This window comes from Vanellus vanellus (assembly GCF_965231255.1).
Source record: "Vanellus vanellus genome assembly, chromosome: 2".
Lineage (NCBI taxonomy): Eukaryota > Metazoa > Chordata > Aves > Charadriiformes > Charadriidae > Vanellus > Vanellus vanellus.
In genome coordinates, this window is record NC_138906.1 from 147,927,246 (window position 1) to 147,948,665 (window position 21,420).

General features: G+C 37.7%; 1 protein-coding gene across 4 annotated transcripts in view; it reads right to left on the minus strand.

The window, feature by feature from the left end:
* Nucleotides 1-21,420, minus strand: part of AZIN1 (antizyme inhibitor 1) — a 29,193-nt gene continuing 7,773 nt past the window's right edge. For 2 of the 4 annotated variants that reach the window (XM_082499406.1, XM_082499407.1), the window contains exons 3-12: nucleotides 14,738-14,935; nucleotides 12,487-12,660; nucleotides 12,019-12,191; nucleotides 8,602-8,736; nucleotides 6,699-6,780; nucleotides 5,513-5,587; nucleotides 4,242-4,407; nucleotides 3,561-3,679; nucleotides 3,172-3,386; nucleotides 1-2,552 (exon numbers count right to left, since the gene is read on the minus strand). In XM_082499406.1, the coding sequence (XP_082355532.1) occupies nucleotides 2,441-2,552; nucleotides 3,172-3,386; nucleotides 3,561-3,679; nucleotides 4,242-4,407; nucleotides 5,513-5,587; nucleotides 6,699-6,780; nucleotides 8,602-8,736; nucleotides 12,019-12,191; nucleotides 12,487-12,660; nucleotides 14,738-14,839 (1,353 nt within the window). In that variant the 5' untranslated portion in view covers nucleotides 14,840-14,935 and the 3' untranslated portion in view covers nucleotides 1-2,440. Of the gene's footprint in view, nucleotides 2,553-3,171; nucleotides 3,387-3,560; nucleotides 3,680-4,241; nucleotides 4,408-5,512; nucleotides 5,588-6,698; nucleotides 6,781-8,601; nucleotides 8,882-12,018; nucleotides 12,192-12,486; nucleotides 12,661-13,646; nucleotides 13,700-14,737; nucleotides 14,936-21,420 lie in introns of those variants that run through there. The other 2 variants (XM_082499408.1, XM_082499409.1) reach the window with 2 other exon arrangements.

Sequence of the window (21,420 nt, forward strand, 5' to 3'; positions counted from 1 at the left end):
TCCAGGGCACCAACTTTTATTTTAATGTAAGCCAGTTGCACAGCTGCTTAGACACACAAGGAAAAGGTAGAATTGTTCTCTCCCATTTCTGAGGGAGAATTGGCACCACTAGTAACATAGCGCTGTCTGGAGTTGCGGCCCTGGATCTTCCTTGGGAAGTGGTATGCAGGCTGAAGGGCTGGACCAGGGAAGTACTTCAGGCCAAAGCAGGTGGGATCTGTTCGGCATGCGCAATGAGTAATTGTATTATACACCAAAACATCGTTTGCATAGATCAGTACCAAAGAAATTCCAGCTACTGCAGCTCGCTGTAGCAGCAGGGCTGCACGAGCAGTGGCCTCCATCAACAAGAGGAGTTGCAGACACGTACTGAGCACAAGGCTACATTAGTTCCAACTACTATACAGAAACCATCCAGCTTTTATATTTTCAGTAAAATTCTGAATTACAATTACAATATAAATCGTAACACTTAGCAAACCAAATTGAAATACATACTGTGTTCCAGCTCCAGGTTGTTTTTAATGGCAAACTATCCTCAAGTACAATGAGTATTTCTGCTGACCACTGTATCATTTATAGAGGAATTTTTTTCAACTGATCTGTAAGTCAACATAAAACAACACTCCTTAAGACCGCATAAAACTTGTCTTAGGCAACTGTAATTTGTATTTAGTCAAAAAACATGCAGCAGTATGTTTTGTCTAGAGAAAGACCTCAACTGGTTGACTGAAGTGCCTATCACTTCTTTAAACGTGGGGATGGAAAAAAACAACAACAGCTTTGCCACTATCATTATTTACGCCCTTTCCTACTTCCACATTTAATTCCAGTAACAAGTATTTCTTAGACTATCTTCAAAACGTAGGCCATTTTGTACCTCTTTTAGCCAGACTGTAAAAATGTTCTGACAAGTTGAATCCAAATTGAGAATTTTCTTTTAAGTATAAGTTCAAGTTTTACAAAATCTTTGCTTTACAGAGCCAGAAGTTGAAATTTCTCACCAGCTGGCACTCATGTAAAATATACAGGCAGCCAAAAGGTAGAAATTTTACCTCCAACTAAAAGCTTGAAAAAAGTTCCCTTTGCAGGATCCAGAACTTAATGCACCATTTCAAAGCTCTAACACCCCTTTCTCCTCCTCCTCCCAGTTTTCAACTAGGGGAAGTTAAAATGAGAAAGTAAGAAAAGGACCTTGAAGAAATCAAGGGACTCCAACAACATGACAAAATCCTCTGACCAGTTTCAGCAGTTCCAGCTACTCAATGCAGTTGGTATATGTACTTCCGGTAGCATGCTTTACCTTTATTTTGTGGATATATATATTTAAATAAAGTCCAGTACAAGAAAGCATTGATGTTTCTGAAAACTTGTGTAGCCCTTCTCTTCAGAGTCAGCACTGTACAGAACTAGCTGAAGTCAAAAGCTAGACTCTTCAATAAACAGCATTAAAAAAAAAAAAAAAAACAAACAAAAAAACCCCAAAAAAATAAAAAACAAGAGCTAAAGGGTCTGTGACAACTTGCAGAGCTGTACTAACCCATGCTGCCTCAGGGGCACTACATGCACGTTCGCTAAAAGACTACCTCTCTCTGTGGACATCTGTATCTATTGCAGGTTTGCTGTTTGGTGTTAAGAACTGAATTCTAAGGTCATGCTCTAAAAGAATACCAACAAATTGCCTTTTAGCCTTCCAGGAACTTCTAGGATTTTCAGTTCATGCAAGTTTATCAAGCTTGAGTTATTTATGGTTTAATACAAAGCTGAAATAATGGGCTAGAGAAAAGAAGGCTTCTCGAAACAATCGTGTACATCTATCTTCTAGCTACCTCTTCTGCCTAGCCCCTCCCAAAGTTAGCCTGAAAAACAGTAAAATCTACACAAAGTTTTATTGCAATCATACAAGGGATACATCAAGGGTCAAATACAACAAATACTATGATGCAATTTTACATTTATTAAACTACAGTTCAAAGCACAAATTTACACATTCTAAATACACTAAACATCTAATGAAGTCACACTGGTCTCCCACTGACATTTGATATATCTGGGCGAAAGACAATAACTTTACAAGACTTTTTTTTTTTCTAACAGGAATCCTTAGTATAAAAACTGTGTACTTGTATGTAAACTGTTGAAGAACCCAAGTGATGGGTTTCCATCTCCACTAAGTCATCCATTTTGTTGCATATTTAAACGCTCAGGGGTTGAATGAACTTGATTTTAAATTTGGACGCCATTATCTAACCCTCCCACCCCCCAGTGAATTGTAGCTGTAGCTTGTTTTGCCTGGTCCCCATTAGCTATTACTATTTTTTCAAGTTTTGAAGAGAATGAATTGAATTCAAGATTGTTCCATTTCTTCCACACTGGAATGTTGACCAGACAAACTACAGACTTGCAACTGCAGGTCTAAATGAAGCGTTAATGCCTGTGTTTAAGCTGCAGTGGAAAAGCGGTCTTCCGGGCTCAGCTGAATGCAAGAAGGCACAAAGAAGAAGTTCTTCATCAATGTGTCTGAAGCAATTCCAGCATCTTGCATCTCATCCCTGCAGCAGAAAAGGATGAGAATTGTAATAAGTTGTTTTCATGTACAGTTTCACATGAGAAACCAGCCTCAAATATAGCATTTGAGGTCCGCTGCCCCTGGATAGGTTGGCCCCAGTCCCAGCAGAAAGGAGAATCAGCTATGCAAGTACTTGGCAGATACAGAAAAGCCATGACTCTGCACTTGCAGCATACCTCTGTATTGGAACAGGTTACCCAGCTCATCATCACCACAACAGTGTTACCACCCTTCCTGCCTACGATAGTGATAATATTGTAGGCACGCTGCAATTATTAGTATTAGGAAACCTCAACAGCTGATGCCGACCGGTAAAAGGCTATTACTCAGCAACAACTACCACTAAACTCAGTTCACATTGAGTATTTTGCTTTCCTTTGTCAACCCTCAAGCAAAGTAGGCATTTTATCACAGCTCTCAGTTTAGTCCTAGCAGAGACAGACAGAATAGTAACAAAAACCCCAACAAATTTAGAAGGCATGCTCTTGTGCTCAGTTGCATCTTCCTGTATTTGCCATCAAATACCATTTATAATTGGCTGTAAGTGCACACTCTTGAATGAAGTGAAAACTATCTTGTCACTATCAAGAGAACTTTCTTACCAGTCACTGAAAGACATCATGTAGTAAATCAGTGGCCTCTGATAGTCGTTAAAGGTAGACTGTTCACCTAAGGTACCAGAACCCATATTATCAAAGATCAGCCAATCTCCAACGCTCAACTCGGGAAGAAGACAGTTTTCCACAATTTGATCAAGCTCATCACAGGATGGACCCCAAAGGCTGCTTGCAAACAGAGGCTCATCTTCCTTGTATTTCTATATGGAAATGATCCAAGTAATTCAGGCTTTAGTTTATTAAATAAGAAAATTTTCAAATATATGCAAGGATAGTTTTATAAATAATATAAAATTATGTACATATGAAGTGTTAAATATATATTTAAAAATATAAGGATAAGAACTATCTCTGAAGATTATAGAAGGACTCACCTTGTGAACCTCTGGGATAGTATTCAGTTTCTCAGACAATTTACTTGCAAAAGAACCATAAACACCATCATTTATGTAATATGTAAATACTGGTTCATCATCATTCCTGGTTTGCTCCACTGGAAGTAAAAAAGAAGTAGTCTTGCATGCGTTTTTGTCATAAGTAGTCCTTTTGCAATCTAACTTAAGTCAACTGCTTTCTCCTGACAAGGGGGTTCCATATATACACTGGAATGGGAGAATTACGAGCAGAGTAATCTGTATGAGACCAGATTATAAATTCAGTTGTAACATTAAGTGTGAGGCTTAATAAAATAAATACTTTCAGTAATCATCACTGTTAAGGATATAAATCCAATTTCTACTTTAGCAGAGAAGCAGCTCGCTCTACAACACGTTTTTCTATGTTCTTCTAATATAGAACTTTCTAATACACCTTCTGTAAAGCGTGCGATACAGGTTTAACCATTGAGAAGTCAAACCTAGTAAGGAAACAAGAAGTGCCACATAAATGTAACAAAGTGAGATACAAATAACATATGGTCAGATCCTAAAAGGTAGATCAAGGTGCAAGCATAAGGGAATGTATTCAATACATGCTGAGACAAACTAGTCCATCCTGACTAGAAGTTGGAAGTTATCTGTACTGATTCCTAACACGGAAAAGAAATTGACCCTTACCTCCAGAAGGAAGAAGTTTATCATACTCAACAGTCTTCTTTGCAATTATGTTAACTGCTAGTGTAAATGCAGAGGAAACATAGTAACATCCAGGCTCTGCAATCACATTAACACCAGATTCCTTAGGAAAGTAGACATCCAGCAATGGCCTGATGACGTGATTAACCTAGCAAATTGAAGTCAGAGGTAAGATCAGTGAAACTCCGCTTACGTGTATGTCAGATACGCACACACTCTTTCAGTCCGCAACAGTTCTAGTAAGCACACCAAAAGCTTACTCTGTTCCTCCATTCTCTGACAAGTGCCCTTACCAGAAGTCCAAAATTTACAGAAGCGTTTAAGAAAATAGGACATTCTGCTGAAGACTGAATACCTTGAGTTAGAGTACTACACAGTCCCTCCTCACAGCCAAAGTTCAAGTTGCGGTACACTCCAGAGTGCACAAGTAATTTCAAAGTTTGTCCAGCACAACAGATAATGTAAATTTATGTATGAATCCAGACAAACAAGGAAAAGGCCTTTTTGTGATCAGTTCTCAATACTGTCATATTAGATGCTCAAATCTTAAGGCAGATATTTAAGGATTAACAAGTATTTTGGACAAGTAACAGAACAGGTAGAACTAAGAAAAAGCCCTGATTGTTGTTATTAACTTTTCATTGAATCACTTTCACTGTCCTACATTGCAGGAGTTTGTCTTTAAGACAACACAACAGCATGAACAAGTTATTATTCTGTTTTATGTGCTACTGCGTACTAGAGATTCCATTTAGGCCAAATTAGCATTAAGATTTTTATTTAAAGCTAGCCAAAGCAAAGATAAAAGCAAGACCTTTAGTCTTCAGTTCTAAAGCAAAGTACCAGAAACTTTCATACAATAGCAATATGGGTTATGAGCCAAAAAGCATGCTAAGCAATCCTGGCCCAAACTATGCAAGAGAGTAAACAGTCGGACAATAACAGTCAACTGCCAAAAAACTGAATTACTGCTATTAAGGTGGCGTAGGATAGTAATTTAATCTGTGACATGCTTAAGTCAGCATTCACCCAGTGAACAGCACCAAAAAGAAATAGTCATCACCTGCCTCCCTCCAAGGACTGATTACACTACCCATGTTTAAGAATATAAACCCAATTATTTGCATCTTATGAATTACAGTCTAACATGGAATTTAGAATAGGTTTCAGCTATTAATGTTAGTTGCAGTTTGAATGTTAAATGCTTCGGCTTCATAAATCAAAATTAGAGTTTCAACTTCCAATACATTTACCTCTTCCAGTTGAAGTTCGGAACCTGTGAAGCCACCACCAATATCCAACATGTTCATCTTAAAGCCAAATTCTTCCTAAAATACATAGGCAGAATGTAAGCACACGGACAACTCTAACTATAAAAATGTTTTTTGTTGCTCCTTACTGTGGTTGTTTTCTATATACTCATACTTTTAAGCATATTTAGCAGAGTATGTCTAGCAAGGCAGTAACAGCATTGTGAAGTTAGTATAGCTCCATTAAACCTAGCAGGAATAGCATTGGGATGTCAATAGAGGCCGGTTACACAATTCTCAAGTAGAAGTCCCACAGCAACATCAACTCTCGTCTTGTGGCATTTGTTATATTCAGACAATATTTGCTGAACAGGGTGGTGCATTCTGACAAAGTTTCAGGAATTTACAAATATACATAATGCAAGTCTTTTGGATAGGGCTTAGATGACAAGACCACTACAATAAATTTTCACAAAGATCAGTGAGAACTTCAGTTCTGTTGCCCTCCGTGTGTTACCGGTCACAGCTAATGTACTAACTGCAGTAATAAGAGTAAAAAGATGCAGTCTTCTCTATTTAGTTTACGAGCTTCTCATTTACAGGAAGACAGATGTTCATAGAAGGGATTTTTGAATTTTGCAATATAAGAAATACACATAGACCACGTAAGACTCACATGAGTCATCTGAAGCATCCAACAAACCCATTCTACTTCATTCAAATTTGGATATCCCCTCCCCCAATATAACACCTTTATTTCTTATGATGCTTCATTATTAATCTCAGAAATCACATACACCAAGTTAGTGGTTGTATCATGATAAATGCCAGCACACAAACATTTAATATTTTAATATAGCTTAAAAGTGTCAACTGTGTATTTGCAGGATTGACATTTGAATTTCAAAAAGCCTTTACCAAAAGTGGGAAACTAATTTTTTACTGGAAAATAGCATACAAGTCTACTGCCTGTCAGTAGGACAGTATTCATTAACCTTTGTCCCCAGTTAGTACTGTAAGTCTTTTTTACCTCTACCACACATCTCATCATGGAGTATTTAGTCCCTTACTAAAAGTTCCATTTCCTGCATTGATATATTTTGGAAAAAACGTAGTTGGCTTGTTAGTATGATTAGAATAGAATGGATCCTCTACTGTAGCAATTGCATGTGTGTATATATCTACTTACAGCCATGTCAAACACACACCGAGCATCAGATATAGCATGAATGTACGTTTGCATTTCCTTGCAAGAGCCTGAAACATGAAATCTGAAAGAAATAAAAGCACAGTTAATACACTGAACTGTGCAGCTTTCAGACCAAGCAAACTGTTTCACCATCTAGAACAGCAATGGAAGCAGTTCATTCCCAAGTGGCTCAAGGCAAGCTTGCATGATTAATACGGTAACCGTGCAAAGAATAAGTTCTGAAGACAATTGCCTTCTACTCCATTGGATTTGTACTTGAGGCTTGTCTTAGTCTTAATGCTAAGAATGTCCTACAGTATTTTCCTCTTTACAAAACAACAACAGATTTACCGAACCTTTCAGTCTTCGCTATCAAAGCAGTTAAAACGTGTTCTTCAGTGGGTGCCAATGCTAACAGTACCTGCATACAGTTTCCCTTCTCTTATCCTACTTCGTATTGCTTTGCCTGTATGCCCTTTCTCCCAGGCCATCCAGATTTCTTCTCAAAGCCAGGGCTGTACTGTGCACATTCCCTACTCTCTCCAGCATTTGGAGAGGGTGACAAGAGGCGTGTGCCAGTGCCACCCTGTTCCAAAGCCTCTTCACCCCAAGCCAGTTCCTAGTTTCACAGCAGGACTGAATAGGCTGGTGAGCAGGTCATCAGAAGCAGAGAAGTGCTGACTCCTCCCACAAGCTCCTGAGTTCCCTCTGGTTCCTTGTCCAAAAGGTTTAAGTAGTACCATAATACTGGTAGTAACTGAGGTGCTAAAATAAGTGCCAACATTCCCACAGGCTTCCTAAAGATCTGTAATGTCTGCTGGTTCTGGACAGACCATACACATACCCATCTGAGCCATAATGCTCTCTACTCCAAGTCTACTCACTTCTTTAAGGAATGCCATTTTGAGGCAGAAGTCACTTTTAAACTTACTTGCAACAATCTACATGTGGATTTTTAATTTTTTAAATAAAGAAAATGCAAAAAAGCCATGTGATTTTTGTTAAAGTTAGTTTAGATATTCTGAGGTATATTTTTTCAGTAATATAATGTAATTTTAAAATACATTCATCATTTATAACAATTATAGTACATTTATACTATAATTTAACATCAAACAGTTTTATATCAAAACAATTGTGGTTTAAATCCTCAAAACCTGGCTTCCATTGTGAACACCATTTTTACTGCATTGATGACCCATGCTCTTTTACTTGTTTGGTTGCTTTCTTGAAACATTCACGAGCACACGATACATTAATAGCTGAAGGCAGACAAAACAGACTTGGGCATGCATTTTTCTTCCATATAGTAAAATCTTTGTGTCAGACTTCAAATTAAAGTACCACAGATCATCTGGTAGCTCTCAGAACACTAAGATTCATTCCTGCCATCTGCAAGTCAAACTCATCTGAGTATTTTGTCTTGATATGATCAAAGAGTGCCATAGGACCTAACTCTTCAAAAATCCAACCCATGTTCATCTTGTTCAAAGTCTGTCCAAGCTATCCCATGCTATACTAGAACTTATCTGTTATGCAGTTGATTGCTGGAAAGATACAAATCAAGTTACCACAGAAGTTCAAGAATATAGCTAGAAAATAGGAGAGGCTTCTAAACTTTTATGTTGACAGAAGGATTTCTGATACAAAGTTTCAAATTGCTTTGATGTCTGTAACAGTCACTTTGTTTCATACTAGCTTTTGCTTGGATATTAGCCCTTGCTTGCCAGCAAAAACTCACAGTCCAGAAGTTTTTTGGTTTCCTTTAAAAAACCCTGTACAATAGTGCCAAAGGGGGGGAGGGGGGACACGGGGGACAGGGACACGGACCTTTTGTATTTTAAGTCTTGAGTACATCATACAAACATCTGCTCAGCCAGCAGAGAACAATAAAGTTACTCACTTAACACCAACTATTTGGACTCCCAACTCCTTAGCACATTCCATGAGGTGCCTACAGTTCTTCAGGGTGGTGCCAAACTTCATATTCATCTCCTCATCAGCAGTAATGTCTTCTGTGGCAATGTGCAGTAAGAGCCTAAGAGAAGGGGAAGATGATTGGGGCAGTTGGTTTACATCATCAGCACATGTGAAGCCTGAAGACTGTCAGAAGTGTGTTGATTATGTTGTCAGTACTCCAGCTCCATCGATGGATGAGTCAAGTCAACCTAATAAAAACAATCCTGTACAGAGAAAAAACTAGCAATTAGGGGCTAAAACATGGAGCCAACAAGGACAAGGGATTTCGAAATGAAGCAACTAAGACTCTTTTGTAGCAGCAAGAGTCTGTTGAGTGCTGTAATAAAAGAGAGTGTTACCTTCTAATACAGTGTACTTCCTCATAAAGCCATTAAGACTGCAGTATGCTTTTCCCACCTCCATCCTCCTTTCTAGCCAAAAGGAGAACATGGAGATTCCCCTTCAGTCAGTAATCTATCAGATTTGGTTAAACTCAGCATCTAGAGAACACCAGGCTGACACATTGAAAGCACAGCCTGGCCACATCCCTCCACCTCCCCTTCTGGCTGAGCACATGGACTGGGGGCTGAGCACTGGGGTGGGGATGTCAGTGCAGTCCCTGCTCCTTCTTCCAGGGCACTTGTGGAGCAGGGAGACAATAAGTACCATCTCTTACAGTCTTATGCAGTGAGACAGCTTCCTCTCTCTAGTTAAAGCCCCATTCTGGGTAGGTTTGGCAAACTGCAGTGCCAGTGTTGGGAGTTTGCTATGTTGAAGTAACATGTCTTTGCTACTCAAGTGTTAACATCAAAACAGCCACAGGTACACCTCAAACTCACAAATTCAGACTGCTGTCCACTAAGAAAGCCACTGGCTTCCTCTCCTCACCCCGCCCCCCCCCCCCCCCCACGATCAATTAACTAGCCATATAGTAAGTTAAACACAAGTTGTGTCATGATATACACACAGATAGCACACAGCACATTTCACTTAACCAAGATGGAGAGTGTAAACAAGAAATACAAGCTCTGCACTCAAAGTGAAATAGTTCTTTTCAAGACATGAAACAAGCAAAACTTAGCCTAATGACTACAAAATGCATTGGCCTAACAGCTACCCTGACTCCTAGAGTCCTTTCCAAATGTCTCACAATGTGTTTTAAGTCTATTTTATAAAGAGGAAAAAAAACCCTAAGTTCTCATAGGTTGCCCAGCAATCCTTGTTAATTGTAATTTATACCACTTCATTCATTGAGAAACTGACTAGCCTCTCACTAGGTGCTCCACTAGCATGGACACTTTTGTTCAACCGATTTGTAGTCAATATTTTGGAAAGTGTATGGAAAGAGTACTAGATGTAACAAAAAAAAAATGTTAAAAGTTAAATTCTTTAAAATATAAAAAAATTAAAATCCATAATACTATTGTTTGTAATCTCATGCTAAGATTACACGAAGCTGTTTCTTAAAGACATCCAATGTTAAGTTTTATTGATTAATTATTATGGCAGCACTGAAAGTTAAGATATTTTTCTAGTGCAAACCACTGAAAGAGTAATTCTGATTTCTAGAAATCTAGTATTCTTCTTCCTGGGTTTCAGCCAATTAAAGCAGGGCTAGAGGTTGATGTGTGTGTTTGAGGTTTGGATTTTGTTTATTTTCAAGGAAGCACTGACACTTAAGCCAACCACGCCTCTTACTGGAGTTCTTAGGACACCAGCAATCTCAGCAGTAGCAGCTGTGCCTGGGAAAATCCAAAGGTATAAAGAAACAGAAGACTAGACACTCCTTTCTGACATTTCTCCTCTTTCTTAAAAGAATTTGCAACTGTTCAAGTTACTAAGACTTCCAAAGGCAGAAACATCAATTATAAGAAGAGACCCACCCACTGAGTTCAGTGCAGAAAGTTAAAAGAATTTTCAGAAAGTGAGGAGAATTACAGCTTTCTAAGCAGAATTTCCTCAGCCAAAGTGTAATTAGCTTCATCCACAAAAAGAAAACCTAGCTATAACCACCACACACAGGAAGAACAAAGCAATGTAAAGGTTTTCACTTCTTGCAATTATGCCAAGGAAGAGAAAGAGGAAAACTCGGTTGTCACTTCAGCAAAGTTTTAATGACCTGCATAATAAGAATTCTAATAAAACACAAACAAGTCTCTACCCAATAAGACAGCCGGAGATCAGGTTTCTAGAAAAATTAGATGGCAAATTGCAGTTGTTTCGTAGACGTTGAGTTTCTTGTCCTTGGTAAAGAGGAACTTTTTCAAATATTAGACTACAGGATCCTTGAAAAGAAGTGGAGAGTTTATGTTGTTTTTCTCTAGCTCATGAAACTCCTTCATTCTGTCTCCCTGCTTCACAATTTCTCTGGCTCAAGAAAAATCTGCATCCTAACTTCTCTTCCTGTGAATGTTATGATAGACATCTTCTAAAACAGGCTGTTAGACTCAAGGAAATAAATCAACATAAGAACTAACAACAGACTAAAACCACCAGAGATAAACACTAATGATTGAGATACAGCTTTAGCATTGCTAAGGCTTTCAAATACATGGAGTATGTCAAGGCCAAGATTTTACACATCAAATTATTTATCACAGATAACATTCTTTGCACAGGAAGTACTCTCCAGTATGCAAAGCACTGACAGGTTTCCATGAGGAGGAAGTGTAGTCACTACCATCAGCAATATTAGCTCTCCGGGTAGCCCAAAAACAAAACGAAAAGAATAGCCAGGTGGGATGAGCAGAGTCTCCAGATACTGAACTCAGTAGAATCTTCCCAATTCTACAGCTACGGCCACAATTTTGGGAGAAGACATGACACATTAATAAGGACTGTCTAGACCAAGGGATTTGTAAAGGATGTCAGGATTTCAGTTTCTTAGTGTGCTCCAATGATGTTTGTGGGAAGCTATACCTAGTTCATCACTGGAAGGCAGTGTAACATTTACTAAGGCTCCAACTCCAAATTTCTTAAAGGTATGGCCCACAGCCAAAGTATTCCTATGTGAGGGATGTGATGCTTAATGACATGCGCACCTATCAGTCCAGAAGGGACCACAATACATTGGCAGCAATAAAATTCTCATATTTAGCAACCAGTACATCAGCTTTGATCACTTCTCTACAGAAAGCATCTGGGCCAATACTGAAGTGACTAAAAACAGAACTGGAGTCAAATTTCTCACAGTTTTAAGTATGCCTACAGGTATTTCCCCACTATTAATAGACCTGCAGAGCATGCCCAAGCCCTAGATGGGACCCAATGCACATGCTTACTTGCTGATCAAACAACCCATAATACAAGCAAAATTAAGTTTCCACCACATAAAAAGCAAAACCAGAATTTTAACACTTACTTAGCATTTGGATGGTTACGTGCAATTTTCTTCAGCTCAATATCATTGTCACAAGTCATGATGTTTATCCCAGCTTTCGCTGCATACTTTATCTGAGAAGCTTGCTTGCAAGGATTTGTATATATCATGTTTTCAGGAGAAATTCCCAGGTCTTGTACCAATGCCATTTCAGACTGAAAAACAGGACCATACCAGATTTTGACACACAGTGCAGTGCACTATCTTTACTGAATTTTTATTAGATGTGCTCTAGTACTGGACTAAATAGTCAAAATACACTAAAGAGAATACTATTCACTGCTGCTAGGGTGGAAGTACAGATTTGCAACTGCTAGTTACACAGAAGTTCCCAATTTAAATTATATTATATATAACCATGGCACTTTACACCAAAAAGCTTATTTTAAAACAGTAGACAGATGGAAGAAAATAAGGCACACAGATACTCAGAAAACAAAAACAACTTACTTTACTGGAACATGCAAATCCAACACCAAGGGTTCCCAAAATTTCAAGTACACCTGGAGTAGAATTGCATCTTACAGGATAAAATGGTTTTATTGGTGCCATCACGTTCTGCCATTGTGTGTTCTTCTTTACAAGCTTTCCAAGATCACCAACATAAAATGCTCTTTTTCCACTCTAAACAAAAGGAAAAACAGGAAAATGAAGTGTCTAAAATTGTGAGTTTGCTGTCACAACATAAATAACCCACAAAACTAGGTCTTAAAGAATTATGTACGTTATTTTCATCCTGCTATTAACTTTTAGGTTTGACCTTGAACAATCCTCTTTTTACTTTCACCTAGCAATTTGAACTACTTTAAAAATCAGTAAAAATCAAAAGGAATACCTACCACTTCAGAGATATTATGAATGCTATTTAGACAATATTCTGAGATTCCTGAACAAGAGATGGTCTGTTGATTTTATCTTATAATTCAGAATAGGTTACAAATTTCTTCCAATTTTGTGTTTTCAGAAGTCTGCAACTTTTTGGAGGAAGAAAATCCACCAGGACAAAAGCTTCCACAGTCTCAACATAATTTATAGCTTATTATACATGGAAAAAAAAAATCTAATGCACTACCATTATTTTAACATCTAGCTAAGAGCTCATTTTACTGAAAATTTGTTTGATAGTATTTAATTCAGGAAGTCAAGTTTGAGACTGTTCACATCTTGTGAAGCACAAAGTTAAAACAGAATTTTAAGAAGTAAACTCAATGTGTTAAGGTTGCAGAGTCAAGTGCATAATCTTCAAGAAAAAGCAGCAGACACTTTTTGTGGAAACTGTTAACAGTGCCCCTTGTGCATCTGTTACCATTGTCTTTGTCAATATTAAGTCATGATGTGGATGCAGTGGATCAAAATCCAAACAGATCATTCTATAATTGTTTATAATGTGCACTCTAAATTCCTGTAAATGAAGGGCCTACTCTGTATCATTTAAAGACCATTACAAAATATATGATCGATCTGAATTAAGACTGTACTGTACATCAAATGTTAATTCTAGCACTTGACTGTCACAGATATGAAACTATGTTGTGGCTTATTGTATACAATGTCTTTATTTCTGTTTAAAAAACACAAATAGAAATTCCATCGGGTGGAAGCATACTGACCCCCTGTACGGGTCACCAGCAGGAATGGGATCTGGAGCTTTAGATCCATGGCACAGGCCTCTACCCCTTGAGCTAAAGGAGTAAATGAAAGCAGCAGGAGGCAGCTATCCTCTGTGAGCCAGCCAGTGGTTGGAGACATGACATGTTGCCAGTAGTTTACCTATTTATTTGCTAGACAGAAAAAGAATATTAGGAATCAGGATTTGGGAATCCTACACCTGAGTTCAGAAGGCCATGGGATTTAGCTGTTTGCTGTACTATAGTTGAGCACTTGCATTTGAACATTAGTTCTGCTAAACCAAGGGAAAAGTGAACAACTCATAGGTATGGCATATTAGGGATACAGTATTTGCTTAATGAAACTTTTTTTTTTTTTTAAAAAAAAGCTCTATTTCTACAAACTTGCCTATAAAACAAAGACAACTTCTTACTGCCTCCTAAAAAGTGAGTGAAGCCTTATTGAATAAGACTATTATTATATACACAGAATTATTTGTTTCTTTCCAATAGATTGCTAAACCTTAATAGCTTTTAGACCAGTTTTTTTTCTTGAAAGAAAAAAAGGTAGCACCTCACAACATGCTTGTACCCATGTTTCCAACAGAGAGAAGGATAACAGGAAGATGTATAACAATACAACCGTGATTGACCACAGAAATTTAAAACATGGCTTTAAACTGGCTCAGCATACATATTTTTCTAAACTTTGGTATATTCTTAGGTAAAGAGCAAAAAAAGTTTCTAACTCAGTAATATTCACCTGGTCAATTCCAGGTTCCTTGTCTAAACCCCACTGATAATAACATCTCTTGAAACAATGAGATAGGAACCTGTATTTAATTACATCAGCAAGAGTACTTTCCTACTAGCCACACTGAGGGAGGTAACAACTGTTGCCCAAATTTCATGAGCAGAGTTCAGCCCGAGGCAAACAAACAGCAAAGTAGAATTAGAAGAGGAAACTACTTTATAAGGTGAGTTTTAGCTGACTGTTCCTCTACTGCCGTCAGCTCATCAGTGCTAAATACCTTGACCTAGTTTGAAGACTTAGAGGACTAAACCAGAAGATTTGGAAAACTTATAAAACTTACATGAGTATGTTCATAAATACAGTTGTCAATAACATCTGCAAGAGTTGCTCCTTCATCCAACAGGCCAATGGAGTAATTTGCATCCTCCAGAAATCCTTTCATCTCAGCCGTATTCCACAAAGCCGACAGTCATAAACCAAGAAACACAAGGAATGGGCTTCCAAGCCTTATATCCGGGTCCTTAAATTATGCAACAAACTGTACAAAGAAAACAAATCAATGGGAAAAGAGGCACAAAGCATACTACACCACTATTTAAAAATTACACATAGTAACACACATACACTCTCTCTCTCTCCACAAAAATTAAAAATTTTTTACTCTGTCCACTCTCCATTTGCCAGGGATAAGGATAGTGCAATTCTACTGAAGCAAAGAATAAAATAGAAGCTGTGTCTTTTAAATGTGTTACTAACTTAACAGTAAGAAACCATTGAAGCAAGCCTGGTCTTGAGAAGCACCCCAGACTGTACGCACACTGATCTGTGTTAAGGTTATGGAAGCTATGAAAATACTGCAAGTGTAGCATACTTGACAAACACTTCAGCTCAGTTTTTCTTTAGTATAACATCTTAAATGACATTAGTATTCAAGTATGCAACTGGAAGACTGCCTGTAATACAACATTTCTGAATGTTAAAGAATACTTGTAGTTTACTGACTAAATGTTAGCATTGATATCTGTTAAGATTCACATATTTGTGTTAACATTCTGTTTTTTGTTTAGATGCTAATTTATAACCACTGCCTTCACACACTGTATTTACTAAACATGTATTTTGTTCACAAGATCACTACAGCACAAAAATCTTCAATAGAGGTTAACAGAAGGAAGCCACTAGCTAGAAGTAGTTTTTAAAAATGACAACTAATCTCAGTAAGTGGAAATGGTATTAAAAGAAAGTAACAGTTATAGCCTAGCTTTATTTGCATCTTGTTTATTCTCAAACCTTCACTGCAAATTAGATGTTGTTTATAAGCAGTGTTTTCCAAAAGACAACCTGAATCAACACAATCCAAAGACAGAAAACATTATTAAATATACAGTCTTAGAATATGGATTAAATACTCGGTCTCAAGTTATAAAATAAATCAGCAGACAGCAGAAAACTTCCAACAGTTGTTTATACACCTTCAGCCTTATTTGATGAATACAATCTGCATTTTACATTCCATTAGAGTTGTAGGTCTTGTTTAAAGGCAGTTTATTCACTTATAGCAACAGACTGACCAGACTTTGTTGCAGTTGTCATCTTTATGACTAACACAAGATTGATTAAAACCAGTCAGCTAATTAGATCCCTTCTTTACATGGATACCCAAGACTTCTTCTAATCTCTCAACAGAAGCTGCATAGTATTTATAAAAAAAAAAAAAAAGATTGCTTTCTTAAGGCACCTGTACTTGGCTTTAAAATAACAAAATTATTTTTCTAATTAAAAGTGTTGATAGAAACCAGAAACATTACAGCCAAAGGTAAAAAAATGTTTCATAAAGACTCTAAAAGCTAGGATGATAATTAGGCTTCAAATAATCACGAGGCCACAGAATTAACTGTCTCATGTTTCTCCCACCACCTCCCTACTGTCAAAAAAAAAAAAATTCCACAATTTGCAACATAAGTTTGGTCAACATTGTTAACATTGTTACTTTTGCTCAAGCTATTATTACTACAACAACTAAGCAGCAGTTGCTCCTGCTTGTCATTACACCAAATAACAGGGAAAAGAGCCAGCAGAGTTTTGTACGCTTTCTGCGTAACTCAAGTATGCCACCTATGTTTAAGAGAAGTAGTTACTGCCAGGTGAATTTAACTCAGCAGCAGCAAGAATTTTCAGTCATATTCAGAAGATTAATGTTTAAAAACAAGTACACTGGGTAAGAACATACTTGTCTCACACCTACAGTGAGTCACATGCTTATTTAAGTGAATCCTGAAGATCTAAAACAATAATGAAAGAGCATGATAATTATCATATTGATGTAAGGATTTAAGTAAATTATAATTATAGAAAGAATTACTAGGTCGTAGACACTTTAATAACCAGGAAAAATGCTTTCAGTCAGTCACAGCTCAGTTTAAGTTTGCGAGTAACAGCTAAAATCGTTAAAAAAAAAAAAAACCCAAAACAACCCACAGTATTAAACAAAAAAAGTCAAGCTTGTTAACAAAGTTTGACTTAGAATCAGTGAAACAAACATGAACAGGAGTCATGTTTACATAGCTACTGTCACCCTCTGAACAGGTACTTCATCAGTATCCTTCATTTGGTAGATGATTAGCACAAAGTCCTCAACATGTTCACTTCTGTAAAATATCCATGATTTCCAGAAGCAGAGTACCAAAAAGGGTGTGGTTTGGGTTTGGTTTTGTTTTTTCCCCCCCACGGAAAGAAAAGCTGCCATCAGCATTTTACTGAAAGACTTATATAGTTCTGGAGTATTCAAAACACAAAGATCAAAAGATGAAAAAGCGCTAACAGTAGAGCTTAATTATTGTAGCATAATTTATTTATACTATAACTTAAACAGCTTAATGTTTAACTAAGTTATAAAGTACTTTATGCATCCTCAGGAACTTGCTGGTTGTGTAATGCACATTAAACTTTTCTTCTACAATAACAGCTCTTCTGTTGTCTTCTTGCAAGACAAATACTACACAAAGAGGAATAAATAAACAACCATGGCAAACACAGGCAAGAGAAAAGTGATTTCCATTTTCAGCAGATTATTCAAATGTAGATCTATTAACCATTCAAAACCCCAAGTTTTTTAATCCTTCCGTTACACAGAGGACAAATAAGCTTTCTGCTTCATCTACATCCATGACATCTTTTAGGACTCATCTAATCTATGCTGTGACTTCAGAAAAAATTCAACAAAACTCAGTGGCAACATTTTGACACAGTAACTCTGTAGAAGATGAGCTTTCATGATCCCAGTTCCTCTTCCACCCTCCCTGCTCACATCCAACCAGTAAATACTGTAAGTACCTGCAACTGAATGCATGCAAGAAGTGACTGGGACTGGCAGAAGCCTCGTATCTGAGCTTCTTTTTCCTTATTGTTTATTCAAGTTGGACAAACTCTGTTTCTGATCATAAGCGCACAATTGCCTGACATACCATACAAACCTGTTAAAAAGCCTGAAAGCAGAAGTAAAGCATTTTAAGGATTTACTGTATACAAGAGTACTACTTAGCTAGATTTTAAAGTTTTGGTGTTGTGTTTTTTTTTTTTTTTTTTTTTTTTACTACAAGCCACTTCCTACACTCTAAAGCATGCAAACAGTCAAGACCCCTTCCACTGAATGAATGCACCCCTGCCCCTGACCTGCCCTGCTGGGGTGTCTCAGCACACCCAGCGGAACCCACCCCTCACTGCACTGAATGGATTTTTAGACCCAGCCATCAGCACATCCCCCACAGGCTAACTGCTTGTGCCTCATATTTCAAATGAAGAAGCTCGAGCTAAACAGCTTTTTTCTTCAAGTCTTGGTGATCACCTGAGTTACATGGGAGTAAATTGAAGCTAATATTCTAGTACTCTTAAAAGAAAAGGTTTTTTTGGTTAATGACTGTGGTGTCTACAGCTGCCCTTTTACTTCTGGGGAGATCCTGGGCAGGGGGGTTAAGTAAAGCACGGTGGGGAGGAGGCCTCTCGACCACTAACACCTCAAAAACAACAACAAAAAGAACACTCATCTGGTAAGCAAGCAGATTAAGTCAAAATTAGGTCTTAGGCTACATCAGAGATCCTAAGAAAAAAGTCTATGTTTGAGAGCAAAAATAAATATATTAGTTTCAGAAGAGCAGGCTACTCCATAAAAAAAAAAAACAACACCACCACAACGGTACAGAAGTATGTTTTACTCAACTAATTGACCACATCAACCTTGAACAACAGCAAGGATTAATCAGGCAGCCAAGAGCTTCTTGTTAGCTTTGATGAAGGTCATTTCCTAAAACAGACGTTGTCTCTTGTAGTTCATGCATCCAAAAGCATCTTATGGTCAAGAGGCAGGGACAAAAAGAAATTCGTGCTAGTACAGACTTAAAATAGCTTGCAACAAGCCATAAACAACCTACTATAACCTCTCCCAGGCAGCTTACCAGCAATTGCTTTTTTCTTAGCTTTTTCATTTAGCAAAATTTGTCTAGCAAAAAAAAAAAAAGATAACATTAGCCTACCAACTTCTGTCCTCAGAGCCACAGCCCGTTCCTCTCCTCTCCAATTTCTCCTGCTCCAAAAGAAATGACATCTTTTGAGTCTTGTTGAGAACAGATAGGAAGAATATTCTACAAAGAGAAAAGTGAAATTCCTACCAGCACTGCTACAGCACAAAACCATGCATGCTTGAGAAATATTTCTTTAAGGGATCAATACCTACAGTAGGATTTGGGATTGGGCTATAACCTTACTCTGTTCTGACTGGGCCCCCTCCTGAGGGGAGAGAAGAATCAATGATAAAATTTGGGAAAGGATCAAATGAATACACTCAAAGAAATTGAGAGAATAGTTTAATACTTCTATGCCTGTAAGATGAGTCAGAAATCATTACAGTACAGAGTTCAGTCCTTGCTGGAAGTGCTGACTTGCTGCAAGTCATGATTTGACAGACTTAGTGTGGTAACACCACCCATTTTACCACCTGAAATGTTAGTCTGCACAATGCTCCAGGACATATATTTTAGGGCAAACAAAAGCTGTCAAGTGGTATGAGACTTCTACATAGACATGCAATTCCTTTCTTTGAAGTAAGCCTTACATCCTCAGGCTCTTTAGGGTTGAACACAATGACATCCCAGATAAAGAACTTTAAAAGTTTACATATTTAAACACTGCAATTAATTCAGACATCTGGAATAGAAGAAAATTAAAATGCTCTGAGAAGTGACTAACTAAACATGCGCTTGTCATATGCAAGCATCTGTAACAAATACATTTTTTTTTTTTTTTTACATTTTCAGAACTACATGTTGTTTGGCCTGAAAAAAAAAAAAACACACCACCTTGAGGTTTGGTTCTTTCATTAAAAACTTCCTCTGCAAAGAACAAAGTCTCTGTAAAATGAACAGACTCCCGTTAACGACTTTCAACTACATGTCTTATTAAGCAAAATAAATATTTATGAGATTAACAATTATGCTGATACAAAAATCATAAAGAGGTAAAATATATTCATCTCGCATTCCCTACAATACCGGTTCTTCACAGGTAAGAGATCAAAAAAGTAGAAGCATTTTGTCACTAACACTGGCAATTAAATACAGAACAGGCATACTAGAAGAGTAGAAACATAAGTACTCCATTTTCAGTGCAAGAAACACCTATTTATAATGGGAGTATCTTTTAAAAAATATTTCAAGATGCCACTTCATCACCAACTTACATCCTTATTATTCAGTTAGCTGAATGCAGCCACTGATGGAAATGCTGAAGCAGGTGTCTATTTACAGTGGCGGTGGACACTGTGTGTTACTCAAGTTGCCTCTCAGTACAAATCCACTGAGAGTGGCAGCAGACTACCTGTACAGCTTAGGTTAGTTGCATCTTATTCTCTCAGGAGCATTCCACAGAGTTAAATGAGCAATGTAACAAGAGCATCTCCGCTGAAGTAAGCGAGCCAAGTGGGTACATACTTAAAAACAATGGCCCATCTGATATATTTTACAAGAATCATGCTTTCAAGAACATCCTTCTGTTTTCTTGAAGTTCGTATACATTATTCAAAGCCAATAAGCTAGCAAAGCTTATAAAAGCAAGTACTCTTCCAAGTGGATGTGTACTTCTGTGGTATCATACCAGCACTTCTCTTTCATGACAGTGCAAGCAGTTACTTCCCTTTCCTATCCTCTTACTTGGTCAATATTAATATTTGGCCTTCCCACTGCCCCCCAACCCTCCAAATTCCCAGCCCTCCTGTTGCCCGATTGCCACTCAGTCCCATTTAGACAAAGTCCAGAGAGCTTTGAAGGCTAGCCAGTCCAGATAACTACTGCTTCCATTTAGCATAGACAGGGCTTGTTAACAGATTACATTTCCATCGCTACTTTTCTCCATTTCCGATCAACCAGATGTGGCAATAACTAGAACAGATTTTCAAGGGAGCAAGACTTCAGACGACAGTTGCCAGACTACGCAGGAAGTCAGAGCCTGAAGAGCAAGACAGAACTAAATCCCAAGTTCTTCCTTGGCCAGTGTAATACAAGGACAAAAGCGGGAGGGAGAGAATTATAAAAAGGAAGTGAGTTTAATGGGAATGTAAGTACACCTTCCGACAGAAGATATTTTTTTAATTGCATTGAAACCTACTATTAATAATTACATTTAAAAGCTCAATTGGCCATTTTCCCATTAAATCACTTTGCAAGTTGATTAGGACTCAAACTACCAATTAGCTGGCTAACTTATATCTTAGCTGTGTTTGAGGCAATTACCTGTGCTTCAGCACACCAAAACAGGTACAGATTTACTTGCATACTACTGCTACTTACCTCACCACTACATTCAACACTGAGCTACATATATTTGTGTATGGTGTATAACTGCTGAACACATAACAGATCCAAGATCAAAACACACAGATCTGAACATTCAGCTACAAAAACAGCAAATGCAGTGGGATTTCCATTCTAGGACAAGCTATACCTTGCACTATTTGCCACGACACATCAGTCCACC